Raw genomic sequence first — 23,803 nt, 5'->3', positions numbered from 1 at the left:
CGGTTCAGACGATGATGACGTTGAGGTCCTGCCTGCGTCGAAGGTCTGAAACCTGCGATGTCGATGCTTTTCTCGACACTCTCCTCTGTCCTTTTCCTGAGGGGGAACAGAGGGTGTCGATGGCCGTGAAGTCATCGATGCTGGTTGGACACCGGCTGGTGCCCGATGATGGTGCGACGTAGACAGTGTCGGGGTTTTTGATCTAAAGAGAAGTTTAATTTTCTCCATTCTAGCCTTGCGACCTTTAGGTGTCATAAGGGCACATTTGGTGCAAGTAAGGACATCATGATTGCTACCCAGACACATTACACATACCTGGTGAGGGTCAGTAATGAACATTGTGCGGGTGCAGTCCGGGCATCGAAGGAACCCTGATGCCATGGCCTGTGAAAAAATTTAGCCGCGGTGCGGTTGACGGCCAGTAGGCCGTGAGGGCCAAACTTGACGGGAATCGACCAGAATCGGGTAAAAAAGTTACTGGACCACCGCGGGCGTAAAAATGAAAGAGGGGGACCCCTGTGGGGTAGAAAGTTGAATAGTAATTCCGTGAGGAAATTTCCTGTCAGGAATCTCTGTGAAGCTCCTTAACCTGCGTGACTACTGCTGCGCGGAAAAAAGAAGACTGAAGGGGGACCCCTGCTGGTTGCAGGGTTAGTGCCATCCTGGACATGCCCAGTAGGTGCCAGTCAAAGTTCTAGAAACTTTGACAAAAGTGTTCCGTGATTGGGCTCCATCCTGTGACGTCACCCATATGTGAGGACTACCATCCGGCTTGATCTGTGAGAAATAAATGGTCTTCAAGTGGACACCTTTTGTGTCACCAGAGGCACCCAACAAGGCTGTCCACTTTCTCCTCTCCTCTTCCTCTTGAATCTTGAACCACTACGATTATCTATCCAGATGACTGAGAAGGTCAGGGGAATACAGCTATGCTCTGGGAAGCAAACTGTGCTATTTAAATATGCAGCTTTTGCTGATGATATTTTAGGTTTTTTTTTACGGACCCCAAACGGTTATTGAACTCATTGCTGTCCCTATTTCGTCCCTTTGGTACCTTCTCAGGTCTGCACCTAAACTGGGATAAATCAGAGGCATTGGCCTTCCCAGAGGCTCTTAAAGAGCGATGGGGGGAATCCTTTCCATTGCAATGGGCAAGGGACTCCATCTGATACCTCGGCGTCCGTCTATCTACCAATCTCACCAAAATCTACGGTCTCAATATATCTGGTCTGTTAAAGTTTACCCAGGACAAGGTGCATGCATGGCAGGATTTAGCGCTTTCTCTAGGAGGCCGCATTACCCTATTTAAAATGGTTGTTCTTCCCAAATGGTTTTATGTTTTGCAGAACTTGCCACTCCAAATCAAATATAAAGACCTCTTATGTTCTGATTGAGCCTTACGCCATTTTATATTGCGAGGCAAAAATTTGTGCATTCCCTTGCTCTGGTTGAAAACAAGATGGGAGTCACAGAAACATAAAAATGACGGCAGAAGACGACCAAATGGCCCATCCAGTCTGCCCAGCAAGCTTTCACACTTTTTTTTCTCTCATACTTATCTGTTACTCTTGGCCCCCATCAGCAACCCCCTGGCTCCAGTTTCCCTCCATCCCCGCCATTGATGTAGAGAGCAGCACTGGAGCTGCATCGGGAGGTTTGGAAATCCCTGACCTTGCGAGCTACAACTTAGCGGCTAACCTACATATCGTTCGGGAATGGCTTCTGGGAGACTCTCACTTTGTTAATATACTGGCTGAAAAGACACTGGTGGCCCCTCTGGATCTGCGATATGTCCTGCAGGCACCTTCCACTCGTCTTCCACTTTCTCTATCAGACAACATACTGATATCACCTATTAGAAAGGCCTGGATTGTTGTAGATGGGGACCCTTGAGCCGGAGTGAGAAGTGATGACCGAGGGGAAACCCTCAATGAAGCTCGTCTCCAGGAGGTGGCATAGGCGAAGAGGACTCACGAAGACTGATTCCAGGAATCAGGCAGGATGGCCCTCAGAGGAGTGGATAGCTTATGAACGCGGAAGAACCCCCGAAGAGCGGGTACTCAGAGCGTTCACCCAGTGAGACAGGAACCGAACTTCACAAAGAGGCGGAATGGAGTCCAGGCAGAAGGTCCGGGCTAGGCAGCGAAGATGCAGAACGAAGAACAGACCACAGGTCAAAACGGGCAGCAGACAAGCGAAGATGAAGATACAAGCTGAGGAATGGATCCAGGGACAGAGGCAGGAACTTCAGAGGCAAGGAACACTGAGGCACAGGAACGTGGAGGCACAGGAGCGCGGAGGCACAGGAGCGCGGAGGCACAGGAGCACAGCACAACGCACAAGCAGCCCAAGAGCAACAGAGGGATTCTGTTGCGAAGGCAAAGGGAGCGTATAGCTGCGGGGTTTAAATACCCCTCTTAGCTGATGTCATCTTCAGGGGGCCGGGTAGATTCTCCCACCGCAGCCCCTTTAAGAGGCGGAGCCTCCCGCACACACACATCAGGGGAGGCCCTGACCCTGGCCGGGAGGAGACGCCGCCAGAGCCGTGCCTCTCAGCGTTCGCGGCCAGCTGCAAAGGGAGGACCATCACGCCGGAGGGACCTGGGAAGGTGGGGGGGCTGGCCGGCCGCAGCCAGTCGCCACAACAGTACACCCCCTCTTACGCCCCGTTTAGAAAGACCAGGTTTGCCAGGGTGTGTATGATGGAAGTGCTGAAGTAAGGGCTTGTCCAGAATGTTAGAGGAAGGTTCCCACGAGTTCTCTTCGGCACCAAAACCTTCCCAGGCAATTAAATACTCCCAACGTCTATGGTGTCATCGAATATCTAGGTCCTCCCAGACCTGGTAGACTGGGTCTTTGTCCTAAACTACCTCTGGAGGTTTGGGAGGCGCGGTATGGTAAGGAGACAGCACCAAAGGTTTTAACAGAGACACGTGGAAAGAATTTTGTATCCAGAGACTGGAGGGCAGTCTTAGACGATAGGTCACTGGACCTAGATGTTTGGAAATCGAAAAAGGACCAATGTATCTAGGTGCCAACCGCATACATGGGACCCGAAAGTGGATGTGGCGGGTACTGAGCCAAACCCGATCCCCCGGATTAAGGAGAGGGGCTGGGTGGAGGTGTTTATCAGAGGTCTGTTTGGTGGTGTCAGCAACTTTAATCAGGTTGGCGTTGGTGGCCTCCCATAGGTTGTACATCTGGTTAGCCATGAGTTGGGCTGTGGGAGAGGATACGGACAGAGGTAGTGGTAGTGGAGGTCTAGGATGCCTACCATAGACCACTTGAAATGGAGACGACCCAGTGGCTGAATGGACGTGAGAGTTGTGTGAGAACTCCACCCAGGGCAGGAGTGAAGACCAATCATCTTGACTGCTTCCTACAAAGGAACAAAGAAAGGTCTTTAATCTTCAGTTAAGTCGCTCGGCCTGTCCGTTTCCTTGTGGGTGAAAGGCAGTGGTGAAATCCAAATGCATTCCAGCCTTCCTGCACAATGCCCGCCAGTTCTTGGCTGTACACTGGGGATCGCAATCGGAAGTGATATGCAAGGTAAGGCCATGTAGTCGAAATATGTGTGACGTGAAGAGTCGTGCCAACTCTGGAGCTAATGGTAACTTCGGTAAGGGAATGAAGTGTGCCATCTTGGAAAATCTGTCGATCACGACCTAGATCACGTGATTGCCAGAAGAAGTAGACAGGTCTACTACGAAATCCATGGAGATGTGTGTCCAAGGTTCCCGAGGGGCCGGGAGAGGCTGGAGTAATCCCCAGGGGCGACCAGGCAAGGGCTCCTGCTGCGCACAAGTCGGACGGGAATCCACATAGGATCTCACGACCTGGGCCATCCGAGGCCACCAGTAATATCGGGATAATAGTTCCAGAGTTCGGGTTCTGCCTGGATGTCCCGCAGTGAGGGAGTCATGTGCCCAAGCAAGTACTTTTGGTCGCTGACGAAGGGGAACTACCGTCTTACCTTGTGGTATGGTGTCAGTAGCCACTAGATGGATTTTGGCAGGATCCAAAATGTAGTGGGTTACCTCCGGTGCATCTTCAGCCTCGTGCAGCCTGAAAAGTGCATCTGCTCATGCGTTCTTATCTGCAGGACGGTAATGTAGAACGAAGTTGAATCGACTGAAGAAAAGCAACCACTGAGTCTGGTGCAGATTTAAACGTTGAGCCTAACTGAGGAACTCAAGGTTCTTATGGCTGATATAAACTGTCACGGGGTGTTGTGCCCCCCTCTAGCCATTGTCTCCATTCTTCGAAAGCCATCTTAATGGCTAACAATTCCTTGTCCCCGATTTCATAATTCTTCTCCGACGGTGAAAACTTGCGGGAGAAGAAAGAGCAGGGTAGAAGGGCCCCTTGAGGAGAGCATTGACTGAGTACCGCCCCCTACTGCGAAGTCCGAGGCGTCCACCTCCACAACGAATAGACGAGTTGAATCAGGGTGGTGAAGACATGGTTCTTTAGAAATGCCCTCTTCAAATCGTTGAAGGCGTCAATGGCTTCAACTGGCCAGTGTTTAGTATTAGCTCCCTTCTTAGTTAACGCCATCAGGGGTGCTACTACGGTATGCATGAATAGTGGGGAATGAAATTCCTATAGAAATTGGCAAAGCCAAGAAACCTTTGCAATGAACGAAGTCCCACCGGTTGCGGCCACTCCCGAATGCTGGTTAACTTGTCCAGGTCCATGCGAAAGCCTGTGGTGGATACAATGAAACCCAAAAACGGCAAGGATTCCTGTTCAAAGAGGCATTTTTCTAATTTAGTGAATAGACGGTGTTCTCTTAGACGTTGGAGGACCCGACGTCTAATGCGATGTGTCCTCAAGTCCTTGGAATAAATTAGGATGTCATCAAGGTAGACAATTACCCCCTTGTGGAGCATATCCCAGAATATCTCGTTCATTAAATTTTGGAAGACCGTGGGTGCGTTGCATAGTCCAAATGGCATTACGAGATATTTGTAATGGCCGTCACATGTATTAAACGCCATCTCCCACCCGTCTCCAGGTCTTATTCGGACCAGATTGTAGGCCCCCATGAAGATCCAATTTAGAAAATACCTTGGCTCCATGGAGGCGGTCTAGTAGCTCGGGAATCAAAGGAAGCGGATAACGATCCCTTCAAGTGATTGCGTTGAGTCCCCTGTAATCAATACAGAGTCTTAAAGAATTGTTCTTCTTGGCTACAAAGAAAAGGCCTGCCCCTGCTGAGAAGAAGAAGGACAAATAAAACCCCGGTTGAAGTTTTCCTTTATATATTTAGACATTGCCCGCGTCTCGGGTAGGGACAACAGATACACCCGTCCACGGGGCGAAACTGTACTTGGTAGTAGGTCAATGACACATTTGAAGGACCGATGCTCCGGAAGGGTCTCTGCCTCCTCTTTGGAGAACACATCGGCGAAGCTACTGTACTGAGGCGATAACTGAAGGGTGGTGCTAGCCAGCACCAACTGGGGTCGAGGTCTAGGTTGAAGACAGGTAGAAAAGCAGTCCGTCCCCCAGGCTGTGATTTGCAGGGTTTTCCAATCAATTGTGGGTGAATGCTTTTGTAGCCAAGGAAGCCCTAGGACCACGGGATGAATGGACTTCTCAAGAATCAAGAAGGACACCTCCTGCTTGTGCAGAACCCCGGTTCGAAGTGTTACAGGAGCAGTGCGACGAATGACCCATCCGGGAGAGGGTCTCCTTGGATGGATGAAATCCACAACGGTGGTGTATGGGACATCACGGGTAGTTGCAATGGTGGACTAGCTCGGATAGGATGACGTTCCTGCCAGAACCGGAGTCGACAAGAGCTAGTGTTGTAAAGGAACCCCTGGAGAATTACAATGTAATGGGAACCGTACATGGAGGAGCAGGATTGATATAGCCTAGGGTCAGCTCCCCTGTGACGCCTAGGCCCGAGCATTTCCCGTACATTCAGGACATTGGGCCAACAGGTGTCCTTTGCCACTGCAGTAGAGACATAATCTGAGTCTCCGTCAATGCTGTTTCTCTTCAGTTGTCAGGCGGCTGCGGCCTAGCTGCATAGGCTCCTCCCTGCATTCTGGTGAAGTCCCAGAAGTTGCTGGAGCAACCACTAGGCGAGGAAAAGTTGGAGCCAGTGAAACTGAGCAACGGGCTGGCTTAAATTCCTTAGCACATTGCTGTAATCGTCGATCGATCTGACCTGCCAGTTCAATGAGTGTCTCGAGGTCATCCGGGAGCTCCCATGTGGCTAACTTATCCTTATATGGGGGGATAACCCTTCCAGGAAGATGCCACGCATGCTGTCCTCACGCCATCCCAGTTTGGATGCTAAGGTACGAAATTCTACTGCGAAGTCGGCCAAGGTCCGTGAGCTTTGGCGAAGATTAAGCAGTTTAGAGGTGGCAGTAGACTGGTGGCCCGGCTCATCGAATACTTGACAGAATGTCCGGATGAACAGAAGCAGATCTCCCAGAATAGAATCTCCTCGCTCCCAAAGCAGAGATGCCCAGGCCAGGGCTTTATCATCCAGTAAGGAGATGATGAAGGACGTCTTAACTCAGTCTGTAGGGAACTGCTGTTCCTGCAGGGAGAACCTTATGAAGCAGTGGTTCAGGAATCCTTGGCACTGTTTGGATTCTCCAGAAAATCGAGGTGAAGCAAGCATATGGGTCACAGGGGTTGAAGCTACTGGAACCACCGGGGGAGGGGCGGAAGCCCCGAGTCCAGAGGCGGAATCCAGGCGAGTTACCAGGTATTCTACTGTGGCAGACAAAGTTTCCAAGGATTGCTGCTGCTGCAGTAGTCGTTGAGCCAGGCCCGGAATGGCCTGGAGGCTAGACAAGTCCACCGGGTCCATGGCCTTCGCAAACTGTTGTAGATGTGGACCCTTGAGCCGGAGCGAGAAGTGATGACTCAATGAAACTCGTCTCCTGGAGGTGGCATAGGCGAAGAGGAGGACTCACGAAGACTGGATCAGGGACACGGAGTCTGGCAACCAGCTACTCACATGGAGCTCGACCTGTTGCAGGGGCCAGAACCAAGGGCTGGGCCTGGGCTTAAATAGCTTGGGAATGCTGGCATCATCAGGGAGGGCCGTTGAGGTTTCCTGCTGTGGCCCCTTTTAGAATAGGAGAGAGGCACGCGATCGAGCCTAGGGGAATGCTGACAAGTACAGGAAGTAAGCGGCAGCAGCGGCTCCAAGCCACAAAGAAGAGGTTCAGCATCGTAGGCGGCTGTGGGAGCCAGCTGTGTGTGCCGCAGGTCGGCAGCGACGATGGCTCTTGCCTGCGGAGGGGGAACGCGGCACTGGAAGGTGAGCACGGCCAGCCGTGGACTTCTGAGGCCAGCAAGCGCAACAGTGACTATATAAGAAAATATTTTCAGTCTATATGTAATGTCTTTCCATGTTATAACCGTATTGGATCCGTTCTGTTCTCTCCTGTTTAAGTTGGTTGCGTTGTATGTGGAAACACTGACTTAATAAATTCTTAAAAAAAAAAAAAAAAAAAGAGAAAAGTGTTCATTCAGCACTATTGGATGACATCACCCACATGCTATAGGTAAGTCATCCTGCTGTCTATGGAGAACACCGTTAATGATACACAAACTTGTTGTATTATTTTTCTAGCTGAATATCTCCCAAATATCTAGTTTTTCCAAGTCATTTTTCTACATTTTTCCAATATTCTCCCTGCAGAGTTCAAATATATTTTGGTTGAATTGGGCCCTGAATAACTACGTTTGCTGTAAACTGTCACACACAATTATGGCTAGTGATTTGATAGCAACAGTTTTCCCAACCAGCTTCCTATAGTAGGATCAACATCAGAAGGGCTTCAGGTAAAGCAGTAGCAGAAGGTGACTTGTATAGAACGCCTAAAAATAAATTTAATGGAGGTTCAGTGTGGTGGTTAATGAATTGAATTCAGGAAAAATTATGAGACAATTCAAGATTTCTCTCTGCCACCAATTATCTATGTGATGAGGGAAAACACACTTTCTCTCCTTGTGCCACTTAAGTATATTTAGATAATAGCAACATTGTTTTCTTTACTTTTTGGAAGACAGTATAAAGTTCATGAATGAGAATTAAGCCATCCACCCAAGAGGTAACTGCTTGTGTATTTCTGAAGTCCTAAAAATGTTGAGCATGTCATCACCATGCTGAAAACAAAAATAATATATACATCCGAATAATTATTTAATAAAGGAACTACACAACCTTCTAGACATGCTTGTGTCTCTTTTAACTTCTTATCTTTGGAGATCTGTAGTAAATAAGACAGCTGACCAAAACTGGACACTTTGATAGTAGATACAGAAAGTAGAAGCAATGGATGTCCATTTTTGTCTGTTTCAATGGATCTCACAGTAGCTCCGCTAGAATAAAAGAGAAATTAAAGGGAACAGAGTATGTTAGTGCAGCAATATGAAAATTTATTAAAAGAAAACTAACAAAGTAGTTGGAGATAATACGTTTCTAAATTTAAAAAAGATAACTTTCAGTACAGCTAGGGTTCTTACCTCCCTCAATTATGTATCCAGTCAACATTACATGAGAAAAGACCTTAGTATTCATAAGTTCGTTTGTTTAAACATTTTTTCAGCATAAGAAAGATATAATCTCTACCTAACTACTTTGCTTTTTTTTTTTTTACATAGAATAAAATATTGTATAATAACAGAAATACAATTCATGAATACATGTGTATAAGGGCATTTTTGTGTGAGCAATGCTTTTAAAATAGATCTCTAAGTGTATATGGTCCTTTTTTCTCATTATAAATACTGTGCCAAATTGTGAAGAACTACATTTTCTGCTCAGTGTGCAGCAGCAGCCAAAAAAGCAAATAGAATGCTAGGGAAATGAAGAATAAAACAGAGAAAATCATAATGCCTCTATATCACTCCATAGTGCAACCCCATCCTGAGTATTGTGTGCAGTTGTGGTTACTACATCTCAAAAAGCGCAGTTGCTTCCTATAACAAGTGTTCTCCTAGGACAGCAGCATGTTAGTCCTCACAGATGGGTGACATCATCAGATGGAGCCCGGCATGGAAAACCTTTGTCAAAGTTTCTAGAAGCTTTGAATGGCACACTGATCATGCCCACCATGTCATTATCCAAGCGTTCACGCGAGGTCCCCCTTCAGTCTTGTAACATAGCAAAACATACGAGTGAAAAATAAAAATAAAAACGTCTGATGACCCAATTCCCAGGGGAGGCGGGTGGGTTTCCTGAGGACTAACATCCTGCTTTCCTAGGAGAACACCTGTTACAGGGAAGCAACTGCGCTTTCTCCTAGGACAAGCAGGATGGTAGTCCTCACAGATGGGTGTATACCAAGCTCCAGGCTGTTCCCGGCAACAACCAAGACCAACAGTTACCAAACAAGGTGCCAACGGGCACAACAACTGCAGTGCTGTTGGTCAGCAGGGAGATGGCCTGGTTCAAAACAGGGGCCTTAGGAAGGAAGGAAGAGTTTGGTCAAAACCTGGAAGAGATTGCGGAGGACAGATTGGCCAAAGGCACTATCCTGTCAAAAATCCTTATCCAAGCAGTAATGGGCAGCGGATGTGTGTAGGGAACTCCACATTGCCACTTGGTAAATGTCGGCGATGGGGATCTCCTGCAGGTGGGCTACCAACGCCGCCATGGCCCTCACACTGTGAGCTTTGATTCGGCCTCCCAGCTGAAGGGGGGCTTGTGAACAGCAGAAGGCAATGAAGTCCACCAGCCAATTAGATAGAGACTGTTTACCCATTGCAACTCCCAGCCTGATGTTGAAAGATACAGAGATGAGTGGATTGCCTGAAAGCTGCTGTGTGTTATAAATAGAAAACCAAAGCCCTTTTGCAATCCAAAGTATGAAGAGCCTGTTCCCCAGGTGGGAATGAGGCCTCAGAACAAAGATGGGCAAGACAATGGACTGATTGATGTGAAAGTCAGTCCCAACCTTAGGCAGGAACTTGGGATGCGTACATAGAACCACACAATCATGAAAAAACTTTGTATATGGCAGGTGCGAGACCAAGGCCTTCAGCTCACTGCCTCTATGAGCCGAAGTAATCGCCACTATGAATATAACCTTCCAGGTAAGGAACTTCGGGTTGCAGGAGCGTAGAGGCTTGAAGGGAGGACGTTTGAGCTGCGATAGGACAATGTTGAGGTCACAGGACACAAGAAGAGGCCAAATAGGGGGCTTCAATTGAAGCAGACTGCTCATAAAGCTGAAATAGGAGTGCCAGCAACACCCCGATGGTACGCACTAGCGGCACTGAGATGACCCTGACTGAGCTCGTCTGAAGCCCAGACTTGGAAAGTCCAAGAACTTAGAGAGGGGGCATGTGAATGGATCTAAGCCATGCCCTGTACCCAAGACAGAAAACCTCTTCCGCTGTAATAATTCCTGGTGGAAGGATTTCTAGAAGCCATTAGCACCTGGGAGATGTTTTCCAAAAAATGCAGGGGCTGAAGGACTAGGTGCTCAAATCCACGCCATCAAAGCCAACGCCCTGAAGTTCAGATAATGCCATGCGTCCTGGTTCTGAATGATCAGACCGGGAGTGGTCCTCAGTCTGATAGGATCCCTGATTTCCAGATCCTGAAGAAGAGGGAACCAGACCTGCCGAGGCCAATACGGCGCCACGAGTATCATGGTCCCCCGGTCCTGTTGAAGTTTTAAAGAGTCTTCAAGAGGAGCAGGGGAGGAGGATACACGTACAGGAGGCCCTTTCCCCAGTGAAAAGAGAAGGCATCAGAGGCTGGATGATCGTCCCATGCGAACAGGGAGAAAAAATGTGCTCACCTTGCATTGTACGAGGAGGTGAAAAGGTCTAGATCCTGGGATCCCCACCAGTGGAACATCCGGGCCGCCACCATCGGATTCAGGGACCACTTGAACGGCTGAAAAGAGCAGCTTAGACAGTCCGCCAGCACATTCATAGTCCCAGGTAGGTATTTCACCCACAGCAACATCCCCTGCGACAGGGCCCAGGCCCAGAGCTGCACTGCTTCCTGACAGTTGAGGAACAACACCGTGCCTCCCTGTTTGTTGATATACCACATTGCGACTTGGTTGTCCGTCCAAATCAGGACTTTCTTGTAGGACAACCGGTCCCAGAATGCCCAGAAAGCATAACGAATTGCCCGAAGCTCTAAGAGGTTTATCTGGCAGAGAGCTTCCTGAGCAGTCCAGTGTCCTTGCTTGCGGAGGTAAGGACTTTTCAGCTTGGAGAAGAGACGGCTGAGGGGGGATAGGATAGAGGTGTTTAAAATCATGAGAGGTCTAGAATAGGTAGACGTAAATCGGTTATTTACTCTTTCAGATAATAGAAAGACATGGGGGCACTCCATGAAGTTAGCATATGGCACATTTAAAACTAATCGGAGAAAGTTCTTTTTCACTTAACGCACAATTAAACTCTGGAATTTGTTGCCAGACGATGTGGTTAGTGCAATTAGTATAGCTGTCTTTAAAAAAGGATTGGATAAGTTCTTGGAGACGTCCATTACCTGCTATTAATTAAGTTGACTTAGAAAATAGCCACTGCTATTACTAGCAACAGTAACATGGAATAGACTTAGTTTTTGGGTACTTGCCAGGTTCTTATGGCCTGGATTGGCCACTGTTGGAAACAGTATGCTGGGTTTGATGGATCCTTGGTCTGACCCAGTATGGCATGTTGTTATGATTTTATGAACCCAGCCCTGAGGAGAGGCATCGGTAGTAAGGACTACTTGGGGCAAGGCGGCTTGGAAGGAGATCCCCTGATCCAAATTGGAGAGACTAACCCACCAGAATAGAGATCCTCAGAGATGGTGTGATGGATACACAGGCCTCGAGGTCCTGGGATGCCTGCTGCCATTTGGACCGCAACTTCCATTGCGCTCTGCGCATGCAAAGATGGGCTAGCAGAGTAACATGAACTGAGGCTGCCATGTGGCCCAACAAGTGAAGCAGAAGGCGGGCGCTTACAATCTGACTGCTGCGCTCAGAAGCTGTCAACGAAACTAGGGCAAGGGCCCGGTTGCGTGGCAAGAACACTTTCGCCTGCACCAAGTCCAGCCTGGCTTCTATGAAGTCCAGCCTGGGAGACAGGAGAGGTGAGATTTTGGGTAGTTGATAACAAAACCCCAAGGACTGCAGAGTCTGCATCGTCATGGTTAGCGCGTCTATTGCCCCCATGCGTGAGTTGCTTTTGATTAACCTGTCGTCTAGGTACAGGAAGATGGGCACCGCACAGCACCTGAGATTTGCGGCCACCACTGCCAGGCACTTGTGAAGACTCGAGGGGCTGAGGCCAAACCAAAAGGCAGTACCCTGTACTGGTAGTGAGCCTCCCCCAATACGAAGCGCAGATAATTTCTGTGCCCAGGGAAGATGGCAATGTGGGCATAGGTGTCCTTGAGATTGAGCGAGCAGAGCCAGTTTCTTCTTTTGAAGAGGGGAATCAGAGTACCCAGAGAAACCATCTTGAACTTTTCTCTTGCAAGAAATTTGTTCAATGCCCTGAAATTGAGAATGGGGCACAAACCCCATTCCTCTTCAGTATGAGGAAATACCTTAAATAGAACCCTCGACCATGCTGAGGGCGAGGAATGGGCTCCACTGCTCCTGCCGTGAGAAGGGCAAATAGTTCTTCCTGAAGTATGACCTGCTTTCGGACGAACTACACAATGGACATGAGGGAGAGTTCTCTGGAATCCTTCTGAAATTGAGACAGTACCCCTGACGAACTATGGCGAGGACCCATTGGTCTGAAGTGATGTTCCCCACTGGTGAGTGAATTAAAGAAGTCTGCCTCCCACTGGGGGATCCAGCGCCAGAGGTACATCCTGCTGACCCGTGCTCCCTCTCCACCAGTCAAATGCCCGTAGCTGGGGCCTGATGGAAGGCTGGCCAGAGCCTAGATGCATGCTGCTGATGGGAAAGGCCCCTGGAGCTAGCACGGGGTGTGCGAGTCCGAGAGGCGGGGGGGGGGGGGAGATAATATTTCCGCTGCCGGTAAATGGACTTCCTGGAGCTGGGCCTGGAAGATTTTCTGGCAGAGAAGGGTAGGTCTGAAGCACTAGCAGAAAGCTGCTGGAGGGTTTAATGGTGAGCCTTCTTTTTATATAACCTTTTCTTCCCTTTTTATTTTTTTTCTTTGTTAATCCATTATATTCTGGATGTCTTATTTTGACTTGTTATATTTGAAAATTCTGAAAATAAAGAGTTAAAAAAAATCAATAACAAAACAGAGAACCGTAACTAATATTTACATAAATTTGTACATCAAATAAAATAAAAGTAAAAATAATTTGCAGAAGTTTAAATTCCCTCGGAAGCTTGTTTATACAGAAATGCCTTTAAACCTTTCTTGACATTTTTCTTGCAGAAAATCAAGCGTAGATGCTCTGGAAGGGAATTCCACATTTCAGGTGCTACTACTGAAAAAGCCCTCTCTCTGGTTATTCCTAATTGTAAAACTTTAACAGAAGGTATCTCTAAGATGTTCCTATTCCCAGATCTCAAAATCTGAGGCTGTTAAGAGTGAAATGTGGTGGCAAGAGGATTTGTGGATGGGGCTTCTGTGGAAGGTACATGTATGTAATGGGAGGTTGTATGGGAAAGTGGAGTTGCTTACCTGTAACAGGTATTCTCCTAGGACAGCAAGATGTTAGTCCTCATATGTGAGTGAAATCATCCGATAGAGCCCGGCACAGAAAACTTTTGTCAAAGTTTCTAGAAGCTTTGACAAGCACACTGAGCATGCTCAGCTTGCCACTATGCCCGCATCCACGAGAGATCCCTCTTCAGTCTTGTAACATAGATGAAAATACGAGCGAAAAATAAAAGAACAAACCGAAAGGAGAACCCAACTCCATGGAGAGGCAGGCAGGATTCCTGAGGACTAACATCCTGCTGTCCTAGGAGAACACGTTACAGGTAAGCAACTGCGCTTTCTCCTAGAACAAGCAGGATGGTAGGCCTCACATGTGGATGAATACCAAGCTGCAGACTGTCCCTGTTAACAGGAGAGACCAACAGCAACTGAACAATGTGCCAAAGGGCACAACAACTAAGGAGCTATGGGTCGGTAGGGGACTGTCTGGTTCCCACAAGAGGCTTGAACAGGTTGCATAGGATGGATTGACCGAAGGCACTGTCCTGACGCCCATCTTCGTCCAAGCAGTAAGGAGCCGCAAACGTTTGAAGAGAACTCCAGGTTGCGGCTTGGCAAATTTCAACAGGGACTGCACGCAAATGAGCCACCATTGTCGCCACAGCCCACACAGAGTGAGCCTTTACTCTGCCGGCTAGCGGAAGGCCTGCCTGAGCACAGCAGAAGGCAATGCAATACAAAGTCTCTTTACCCACCGCTGTCCCCAGCCTGTTGGTATCTGTAATGGTTTGTGGGCTTGTGGACCAATGGCTCGAGGTGAGAGTTGTTAGTACCTGTAGGGAGGAGCCCCACAGGTCCACACCATCGAGAGGTGAGGTCAAGCACAGTAGGGAGCTCTGGGTGAAACTATGGAGGGGTCCCGAGGAGCAGAGCAGAAGACACAGCAAAGAGGGATCCCCACAGAATATATGTAGGCTGGAGATCAGTACCTGGGCAGAGACCTCCGGAGGGGATGACACTAGGCAGGACCGTGAAGCACGAGACAGGACGTGCAGGAGGTATTCCGGAGAGGCAACCCCAAGGGGTGGAGCAGCTCAGCGAAAGAGGTACCGATGCAATGACGTAGGCCAACCCCCGGAGCAGAGAAGTCCGAGCCAGGTCTCTAGATGATGACGTGGACCAGCCCGAGGAGCGGGAGGTGCCGGCAGAGTCCGGTGGTAGAATCAAGGGTACTGCCCCGATAAGCGGGGAAGCATCAACAGTCCCAAATGCAGAACGTAGGCACCACCCCAAGGAGTGGGGAAGCATTAACAGTCTCTGTATAGAACGTAGGCACTGCCCAGAGGAGCGGGGAAGCACAAAGATAGAACTCCCAAGGGATGAAGGCATTCCCAAAGGCGGCCCCGAGGAGCAGGGAGCCAGCAAGATACTATTTCTGGAAGGCACAGGGCCAGCCCGAGGAGCGGGGGAAGACAGGAGACAAAGTCCCCATACAGTGCGCACACGCTGGCCCCCGAGGAGCGGGTGCCAGGCAGGTTCCAGTGTACAAGGAATTCCAGTAGTGTCACCACAGGAATAACGGAGACAGGAGCTCGTAGAGTAGTAGTGGAACTCGTTGCTAAGTCGGCTAGCTGAGGGCAAAGGTGAAGCTTAAGAACCCTGATCCCATGACATCATCAATCAAGGACGCCCCCTAGATTCCCACCGAAGAGGCTTCAAGAGAGGGTCTGGTGGCGCGTGCGAACAACTAAGAAGGCCCGGAGTTGGCATGGGTGGCGGCGGTGTCTCGACCACCACGAGGAGCCATGGGGAACGTGGCGACAGAGACTGGCCCGCGCTGCGAGCAGGCCTGGAGAGGGGAACAGGACGGTGCAGGATGTGAGTAGACCCGGTCGCAGTCATCTACGACCGGTGGTCATAACAGTATCAAAGGACACAAAGAGCTGAGCGGACTGCCTATGGCCGGCTGGGCGATCTAAATAGAAAGCCAAGTCCAGGGTATGAAGAGCCCACTCCCCTGGGTGGAATTGATACCTCAGAAAAAAGGTGGGTAAAACGATGGACTGATTGAGGTGGAAATCAGTCACAAATTTGGGCAGAAACTTAGGATGCATACACATGGAAAAACCTCGTGTATGGCAGGTACATAACCAGACCCTGAAGCTCACTGACTCTACAAAGTCAAAATAATCGCCACCAGGAATATAACTTTCCAGGTGAAAAACTGTAGATCGCAGGACTGCAGTGGCTCAAAGGGAGAGCGCATGAGCCGTGCCAGGACAATGTTGAGGTCCCAGGTCACAACAGGAGGCTGAAGAGGGGGCTTCAGCTAGAGGAGGCCTCGCATGAAATGGCTTACTAAAGGCTGCACCAAAACGGGCATGCCAACGACACCCCAATGGTTCACACTGACAGCACTAAGGTGAACCCTGACCGAGCTGGTTTGAAGCCCAGATTCGGAGAGGTGCCACAGGTAGTACAACAGCTGGGAAAGAGGAAATGAGAAAGGATCCAAGTCGTACCCCACACACCTGATGGAAATTCTTTTCCACTTTAAGCTGTAGGACTTCCTGGTGGAAGGCATCCGAGATGCCACCAGTACCTGAGAGACATAACCCGAGAGAGCCAGGAGCTGAAGGGCTACAAGCTCAACATCCAAGCAATCACAGCCAACGCTCGGAGGTTTGTATGGCGCAGGGTGCCCTGATTCTGCAAGACAAGATTGGGCGCCGACCCCAGCCGGATGGGGCCCACACCGACAGGTCCTGCAGAAGCGGGAACCAGACCTGTTGGGGCCAAAAGAGCGCCACAAGGATCATGGTCCCTGCATCCTGTTGAAGCTTCAGCAGTGTCTTCAAGAGGAGTGGTAGAGGAGGGTAAACATAAAGCAGGCCCCTCCCTCAGTGGAGGAAGAAGGTATCGCAGGCTGGATGTCTGCCCCCTGACTACAGGGAGTAGATCTTGCTCACCTTGTAGCTGTGCGGGGAGGAGAAAAGGTCCACATCCGGTGGCGAGGGCAGCCCCTGGAGCTGGTGCATGGCAGATGAGCCGGGAGACCGGAGGATAATACTTCCTCTGTCTGTAGAAGGGCTTCAGGGATCCCGGCCTGGAGGATTTCCTAGCCAAGGACAGGGTGTCAGAGGCGCTGGCAGAAAGCTGTTGAAGGGTGTCATGGTGGTCCTTCAATTGCGCTACCGCATCCTGGACCTTACCCCAAAGAGGTTTTCACCTGTGCAGGGGAGGTCAGCTAGCCTTTCCTGCACCTCCAGACGGAGTTCAGAAGCTCTGAGCCAGGCCATTCTCCAGGTATTGATGCCCACCACGTGGGCCGCTGTCTCAAAGACATCATAGATGGAACGCACTTTATGCTTGCCAGCTTCTATACCCAGTAGGACGATGGCCGAGAGTGCCTCTTGTTGCTGTTGAGGCAACCCATTTCCAGAGGTTCTAGTTGTACTGGGTCATGTATAGCTGGTAGGCGGCAATACAGGTGACAAGCATAGCACCCTGGAAGACCTTCCTGCCCAAAGCATCAAGCTCCCTATGCTCTCGCCCCGGGGGGCGAAGGCGTGTGTGCGGGAGCGCCGGGCCTTCTTCAGGGCAGACTCCACGACTACCGACTGGTGGGGGAGGTGCCTTTTGCACCCTGTTGACAGGAGAGATAGAAATAGGATGTTCCCACATCCAGAGGAGAAGGTCCTTGAAGATGTCGTGGATAGAAACTGCCATAATCTCCCTTAGGAGCATCGACAAACTGGAGTACTTCCAGCATCTTATGTCACGCATCCTCCTCAGTAAGCAACTGAAAGGGAGTGGCTTCGGCTGTGGCCCAGACAAACCGCCCAAAGAACAGATCCTCGGGGGGTGACTGGCACCATTCCTCTGGCGGGGAGGGCTCCGAGAGGGGGGTCGTCCAAATAATCAGAGGACGATTCCGTGGAATCATCTCCCCAAGGGTCGGAAGGCACATCCTCCTCACTAGGGCCAGTGTGACACAGACGAGTCCCTTGAGGGGCATCAGCCGTGGGCTCCAATGGATTCGGAGACCTCAAGGGCACTATGGGAATCAACGGCTCTCCTGGCATCGAGGGGGCTAGAGACCGCGGGAGGCTGGAAGGACCCAACAAGGGCTCGAGGACCGTGGTCTTGAGAACACAGTACCAGCCGTATCTTCTTCCTCCTCGGACCCGAGGATCGGGATCGCTCTGGTGGAGGGCATTGGTGGCCATTGGGGAACCAAAGGCCCCTCGGGCACAGGTTGTGTTGGTAGGGCGCCTAAAAGGAGGTCCAGACGCTACAGCAGAGGTGCTAAAATCGATGGCAGAGGCTCAGGTACCAGTATGGGGGCAGGTGGCACTGGCAGCTCAACGCTTTGAAGTGCCTTGAGCACCACAGACTGCACCCTGGGGTCCAGCAACTCCTGAAAGTACGGTGTGGCCAGGACTGAGGGAGGGGGACCTGGCGTCACTGGCTCTTCCTCGTGTCTCCAAGGTGGCATGGTGCCCGGCATCGATATCGGTGGAGAACACCTGGGACTCCCAGGGGCATCGGAGGATGGGGCCTCTGACAGCAGGTGTTGCTTTGGTGGTGGTCCAGCAGCCACTGTATCTCGCCAAAACCAGAGCCACGCGCCGACAACCAGTGGTGATGCTTGCAGGATCTCCCATGGTGCTCGGACTGGTCTTTCCCTGGTGCCGAGGAGGTGGAAGACCCCGATGTTCGGGAGCAATCCTTTGAAGAGCTAGTGAGAGAAATGGCGAGAGGGAGCATATTGAGAGGCTCCCCGCACCTCTTGGTGTTGAGGATTCCAACACAGGAGGGGAAGGAGCAGACTTTGAAGAACCGAAAAGTTTCTCCATCTTATCCAGGTGCTCCAGACGGCCTTTGGGAGTCATCTGGTCACACAGATGACAATCACGGACGTCATGCGAGGTCCCCAGGCAGAAGATGCAAACCTCATGTGGATCCGTGATGGGCATGGTCCGTGGGCACTGGGGGCAACGACAAAAACCGGTCGATGCCATGAAAAAACACCCAGCGTGCATTCAATGACCAGCGGTCACCGTGAAGCGAGGAGTCAGGAATCGACCACAAAGTTGAAAAAGGCAATAATAACCTACCACACTGAGGAGGCACCGACCGCAAAGGGGGACCCGACAATGAAAAACCGGGAAAAAAACCCGATACTGTCAAGAAAAAATAAGAAAATAGAGGAGTTCCATGAACCGCGAGGCAACTGCACCACGGAAAAGAAGAGACTGAATGGGGACCTCGTGTGGACACACGGTTAGTGGCATGCTGGGCATGCTCAATGTGCTGATCAAGCTTCTAGAAACTATGACAAAAGTTTTCCATGCCGGGCTCCATTGGATGATGTCACCCACATGTGAGGACTAACAGCCCACTTGTCCTAGGAGAACACTGGGATTAATTGCAGGTGGGTGTTGATGGTGTATGGTTTGTGTGGGGATAATTGTTTTAATGGGCAATTAAGTGCGAAGAGAGGTGATTGCTGCATCTGGGTGGAAGAGTGAGAGTGTTGTGGGAAGGCATGTGCAAGTGGAATGAAGGGCACATGCATAAGTCATGTGTAGTGGTACTCGGAGGATGTGGGTGGGTGTGTGAGGAATGAGTGTTGTGACATGGTTTACAGTGGTGTGAATGGCTGTGGAGGGTTGTGTGAGGGTGGAAGTGCATGGAGGAGTGTATGAAGATATGTTTTTGTGGTGTGGGCAGTATGTGGTGCTTTGAGGGGGGTAACAGAATAATGGATTATATATCCTTCAGGGAAGTAAGAAGAGAGATGACAGAAGAAACTACAGTTCTAAGCGAAATTGTGGGCAGTGCTCTCCTATAATGACTGACGAGGGCTCTGGGGGAAGAGTCCAAGGAGAGCAGAGACTCCCACCACACAGGTGAAACTGAAGAGTGGGATGCACCGATTCAGAGGTGAAGAAGAGCGTTGACAGTAGTCAATGGAGAGAGGCTGCAAACTCCAAAGAGACTGGAAGTTATAAATTGTCCTAATGGTTTGCACAATGGATTTATAAACTTTTGAAGATGAGAGAATTATAAATTGTGGTGTTATCACACTACTGTAAAGGAAGCAACAAACTGCAGTGCAATGAGAGTTCTACAAATTATAAGTTAACCTAATTGCTCTTAGAACACTGAAACTGTAGCCATGACTGGATAGAGCAGCTGTGTGGGGATATCAGAGTTAATAATATAGGAGGGTTTGCAGACTGTGAGGGTTCTGAACTGAAGGGAGGAACTCTAAAAGCTGCCTGGACTTTGCAAGGGCAGCAGAGGCTTGGCAAGGGTAAATGTGTTTCCTCTAAGAAACTCTACCAGTTATACCCAGGAAAAAAGGAAAAAGTAAGGTTCATTGTCTGAATGAACAAGCTTCTAAAAAGGAAAATCTAGGCTTGAAAGGATGCCCAGGGACACAAGGCTAATTGATAAGGCCTTGAGTCTTCAAGCTTATTCAGAGGAGGTGAGTGGAGGTAAGACTCAGTTTGGAAGCCTAAACCTCAAGTGCAGTTAAGGCAGAGACTTAATTATTTCAAGTTGTGTCTCAATAAAGAGTCTAAGATACAGGTCTGAAATAGGACCATCCTAACAAGGAGAAAGCAGAATCCTGCAGAATGAATCTGTCAGAAAAGTCAATCCTGTGTTCAGGAATCTTTGGAATGTGGACAGTACTTCGGTAACATAGTAACATAATGAATGATGGCAGTTAAAGATCAATATGCTCCATCTAGTCTGCCCGGCAATTTATTTTTTTTGGGGGGGGGGAGGGTTATTTGCAGGGTTTTGGTGTGTGTGTGTATGTGCTGCTCTTTGCAGACTATCTTCAAGTCTTCTGTTAAAAGTAGTAACAGCTGATACTATATGCAGGTTATTTCCAAGCCTTCTGTTAAGAGTAGTAGCAACTGCTATTCCATGTAGGCTACCTCCAAGATTTAACAGAAAAAGTACCCCATTTCTTCATTTCCATTCTCTTGCCAGCAGGGATACTCTGTGTTTGTCCCATGTCCTTTTGAATTCCATTACCGTTCTCATCTTCACCACCTCTTCCGGGAGAACATTCTATGCATTCACCACCCTTATTGTAAAGGACTATTTCCTGATGTTTTTCCTGAGTATTCTTCCTTGGAATTTTAGATTGTGACCCTAGTTTTACAGCTTCCTTTCCATTGGAAGAGATTTGATATTTGCATATCAAAAATGCCTCTGCCCTCACTCTCACACTACTGTCACCACCTACTCATCCCCCTCACACACCACAAAGATATGCCTGAGACACCTCTCCCCACACCCAAGTGGCTAGGGGTGAATAGGTATGCAGGGGTAAATGAGTGTTGCAAATGGGTTTGTGGAAGTGTGCAGGTGGAGGTAGGGGGCATGTGTGAATGGAGTGTGGTGATGTTGTGAGTGGGTGTGGGGGTAGGCGAGTATTACCAACAGGGTTTCCAGTGGTTTGCATCATGTAGGTGGCTGTGGTTAGAGATGTGTGAAGGGGGTGAATGTGAAACTATGTTTTTCTGGTGTGACGGAGACAATTAGGGAGACAATTAGGTTAGCTGGTGAGGTGTTAAGTGTTGCGCACTGGGTTTGTGGTGGTGTGTGTGGTTGTGTGAGTTGAATTGTGGGTGGTGGTGGTGCTGTCAACAATGTGAGTTTATTGTCAGGACAGGGTTTGTGGTGTTTTGGGAGTAGAGGAATAGGTTGCGTTGCAGGTGGTGTATGGTGGTGGTATCAGTATTGTGAGTGGCTTGCCAGTCATGTGAGTGGCTGTAGGAGGTTGTGTGGGTGTAGGGAGAGTTATCTCAGGAAGTCTTGCACGCCTATGCAATAAAGTACGCCCAGCCTAACACGTAGCTTAACGAATGGCTGGATGCACGTTTTGGACACACATCCATAACCCCCGATGCAATAAGGGGATCAGTGCATCCAAAACATGCATCCAAAAAAAGTATCTAATAGTGCTTATCACATGTAAATGCCATGTAGATGAGGCTATTAGTTATTACCCTGCAATGCAAAAAATCCCCTTGTGCCTGAGGCGCTCTTTTTAACCCATAAAGTTTTACGCCTCCCCTGGAGCAGGCATAAAGTCTTCCTGCATGTCAAGGGCTCAACTTAAAAACAAAAAAAAAAAACCCTGTACTTCTGTGGTTCCTCCTACTTAGTATTGTCACTTTGGGCTGTGTATATTGTGCGTGCGTATTGTGCCAGTATAATAGCTGCAGCAGGAAAAAACAAATGCTCGTAAATTGAGCGTCCATTTTCCTAACCTGTGCACAGCCACATTTCCTGGGCACCCAATGCAACAGACATGCTAGGGTCGCACAACTTATCCCTAGCGCGTCCTCTTTAACGTGGCAACTCATTTGCTTATTACATCAGGCGCCCAGAAGAGGTCACTGTGCACACGTTAAAAAAATGTGCGACCAGTTTGGATGCACATTTTTAGCGTGTCCATATTGCATCAGCCTGTTTGTTGGGTGTGGTAGTGTGATGGAATGAGTTGGTGTTATCAGTGGTGTGAGGTTGAGCGGGAGGCAGAGGCATATTTGTGGTTGTGTGGGAGGTGTGTGGGGGCATATGGAAGGGTGTGGGGGACAGATTGTGGATACTCTTTTCTCATTTCAACCTTCACTTTATTATCCCTCCTACTGTCTTGTCTTCTTCTTCACCCATTCTGCCTCCCTTCTGCACACTCTCTTCACTTATCCCCCTCCCCATTCCTCCTCCCATACTTTCATAAGAACATAAGAAATTGCCATTCTGGGTCAGACCAAGGGTCCATCAAGCCCAGCATCCTGTTTCCAACAGAGACTAAACCAGGTCACAAGAACCTGGCAAGTACCTAAACATCAAGAAGATCCCATGCTACTGATGCTAATAACAGTGGATATTAATAGCAGTGGATACTAATAGCAGTGGATATTAGCCAAGTAAACTTGATTAATAGCAATTAATGGACTTCTCCTGCAAGAACTTATCCAAACCTTTTTTTGAACCCAGCTACACTAACTCCACTAACCACGTCCTCTGGCAACAAATTCCAGAGCTTAATTATGCGTTGAGTGAAAAAGAATTTTCTCCGATTAATCTTAAATGTGCTACTTGCTAATTTCATAGAATGTCCCGTGGTCCTTCTATTATCTGAAAGTGTCAATAATCGATTAACATCTACTCGTTCAAGACCTCTCATGATCTTAAAGACCACCATCATATCCCCTCTCAGCCATCTCTTCTCCAAGCCTGAACAGCCCCAACTTCTTTATGCCGTTCCTCATTGGGGAGCTGTTCCATTCCCTTTATCATTTTCGTTGCCCTTCTCTGTACTTTCTCCATCGCAACTATATCTTTTTTGAGATGCGGTGACCAGAATTGTACACAGTATTCAAGGTGCGATCTCACCATGGAGTGATACAGAGGCATTATGACATTTTCCGTTTTATTAACCATTCCCTTGCTAATAATTCCTAACATTCTGTTTGCTTTTTTGACTGCTGCAGCACACTGAGCCAACAATTTCAACGTATTTATTATCCACTATGATGCCTAGATCCTTTTCCTGGGTGGTAGCTCCTAATATGTAACCAACATCGTGTAACTACAGCAAGGGTTATTTTTCCCTATATGCAACACCTTGCACTTGTCCACATTAAATTTCATCTGCCATTTGGATGCCCAATATTCCAGTCTTGCAAAGTCCTCCTGTAATGTATCACAATCCTCTTGTGATTTAACTACTCTGAATAATTTTGTATCATCCACAAATTTGATAACCTCACTCATCGTATTTCTTTCCAGATCATTTATAAATTATTGAAAAGCACCGGTCCAAGTACAGATTCCTGATGCACTCCACTGTTTACCCTTTTCCACGAGAAAATTGACCATTTAATCCTACTTTCCTGTTCCTGTCCCTTTAACCAGTTTGTAATCCACAAAAGGACATCGCCTCCTATCCCAGGACTTTTAGCTTCCTAGAAGCCTCTCATGAGGGACTTTGTCAAACGCCTTCTGAAAATCCAAATACACTACATCTACGGTTCACATTTATCCACATGTTTTATTACCCATTCAAAAAAAAAAATGAAACATTTTTTAGGCAAGACGTCCCATGAGTAAATCCATGTTGACTGTGTTTCCATTAAACCATTTCGTTCCTTCTTCTTTCCCTCCCTCCACTCCC

The 23,803-nt window shown here is 48.8% G+C and overlaps 1 protein-coding gene across 1 annotated transcript in view; it reads right to left on the bottom strand.

Moving 5' to 3' along the window:
• Positions 1-23,803, bottom strand: part of ARMC4 (armadillo repeat containing 4) — an 890,525-nt gene that overhangs the window by 845,571 nt on the left and 21,151 nt on the right. The window contains exon 3 of the mRNA XM_029588639.1: positions 8,204-8,361. Coding sequence (XP_029444499.1) covers positions 8,204-8,361 — 158 coding nt within the window. The remainder of the gene's footprint in view (positions 1-8,203; positions 8,362-23,803) is intronic.

The sequence above is a fragment of the Rhinatrema bivittatum genome, chromosome 2, assembly GCF_901001135.1.
Source record: "Rhinatrema bivittatum chromosome 2, aRhiBiv1.1, whole genome shotgun sequence".
Taxonomy (NCBI): domain Eukaryota; kingdom Metazoa; phylum Chordata; class Amphibia; order Gymnophiona; family Rhinatrematidae; genus Rhinatrema; species Rhinatrema bivittatum.
This window is presented reverse-complemented; position numbering and strand designations above follow the sequence as displayed.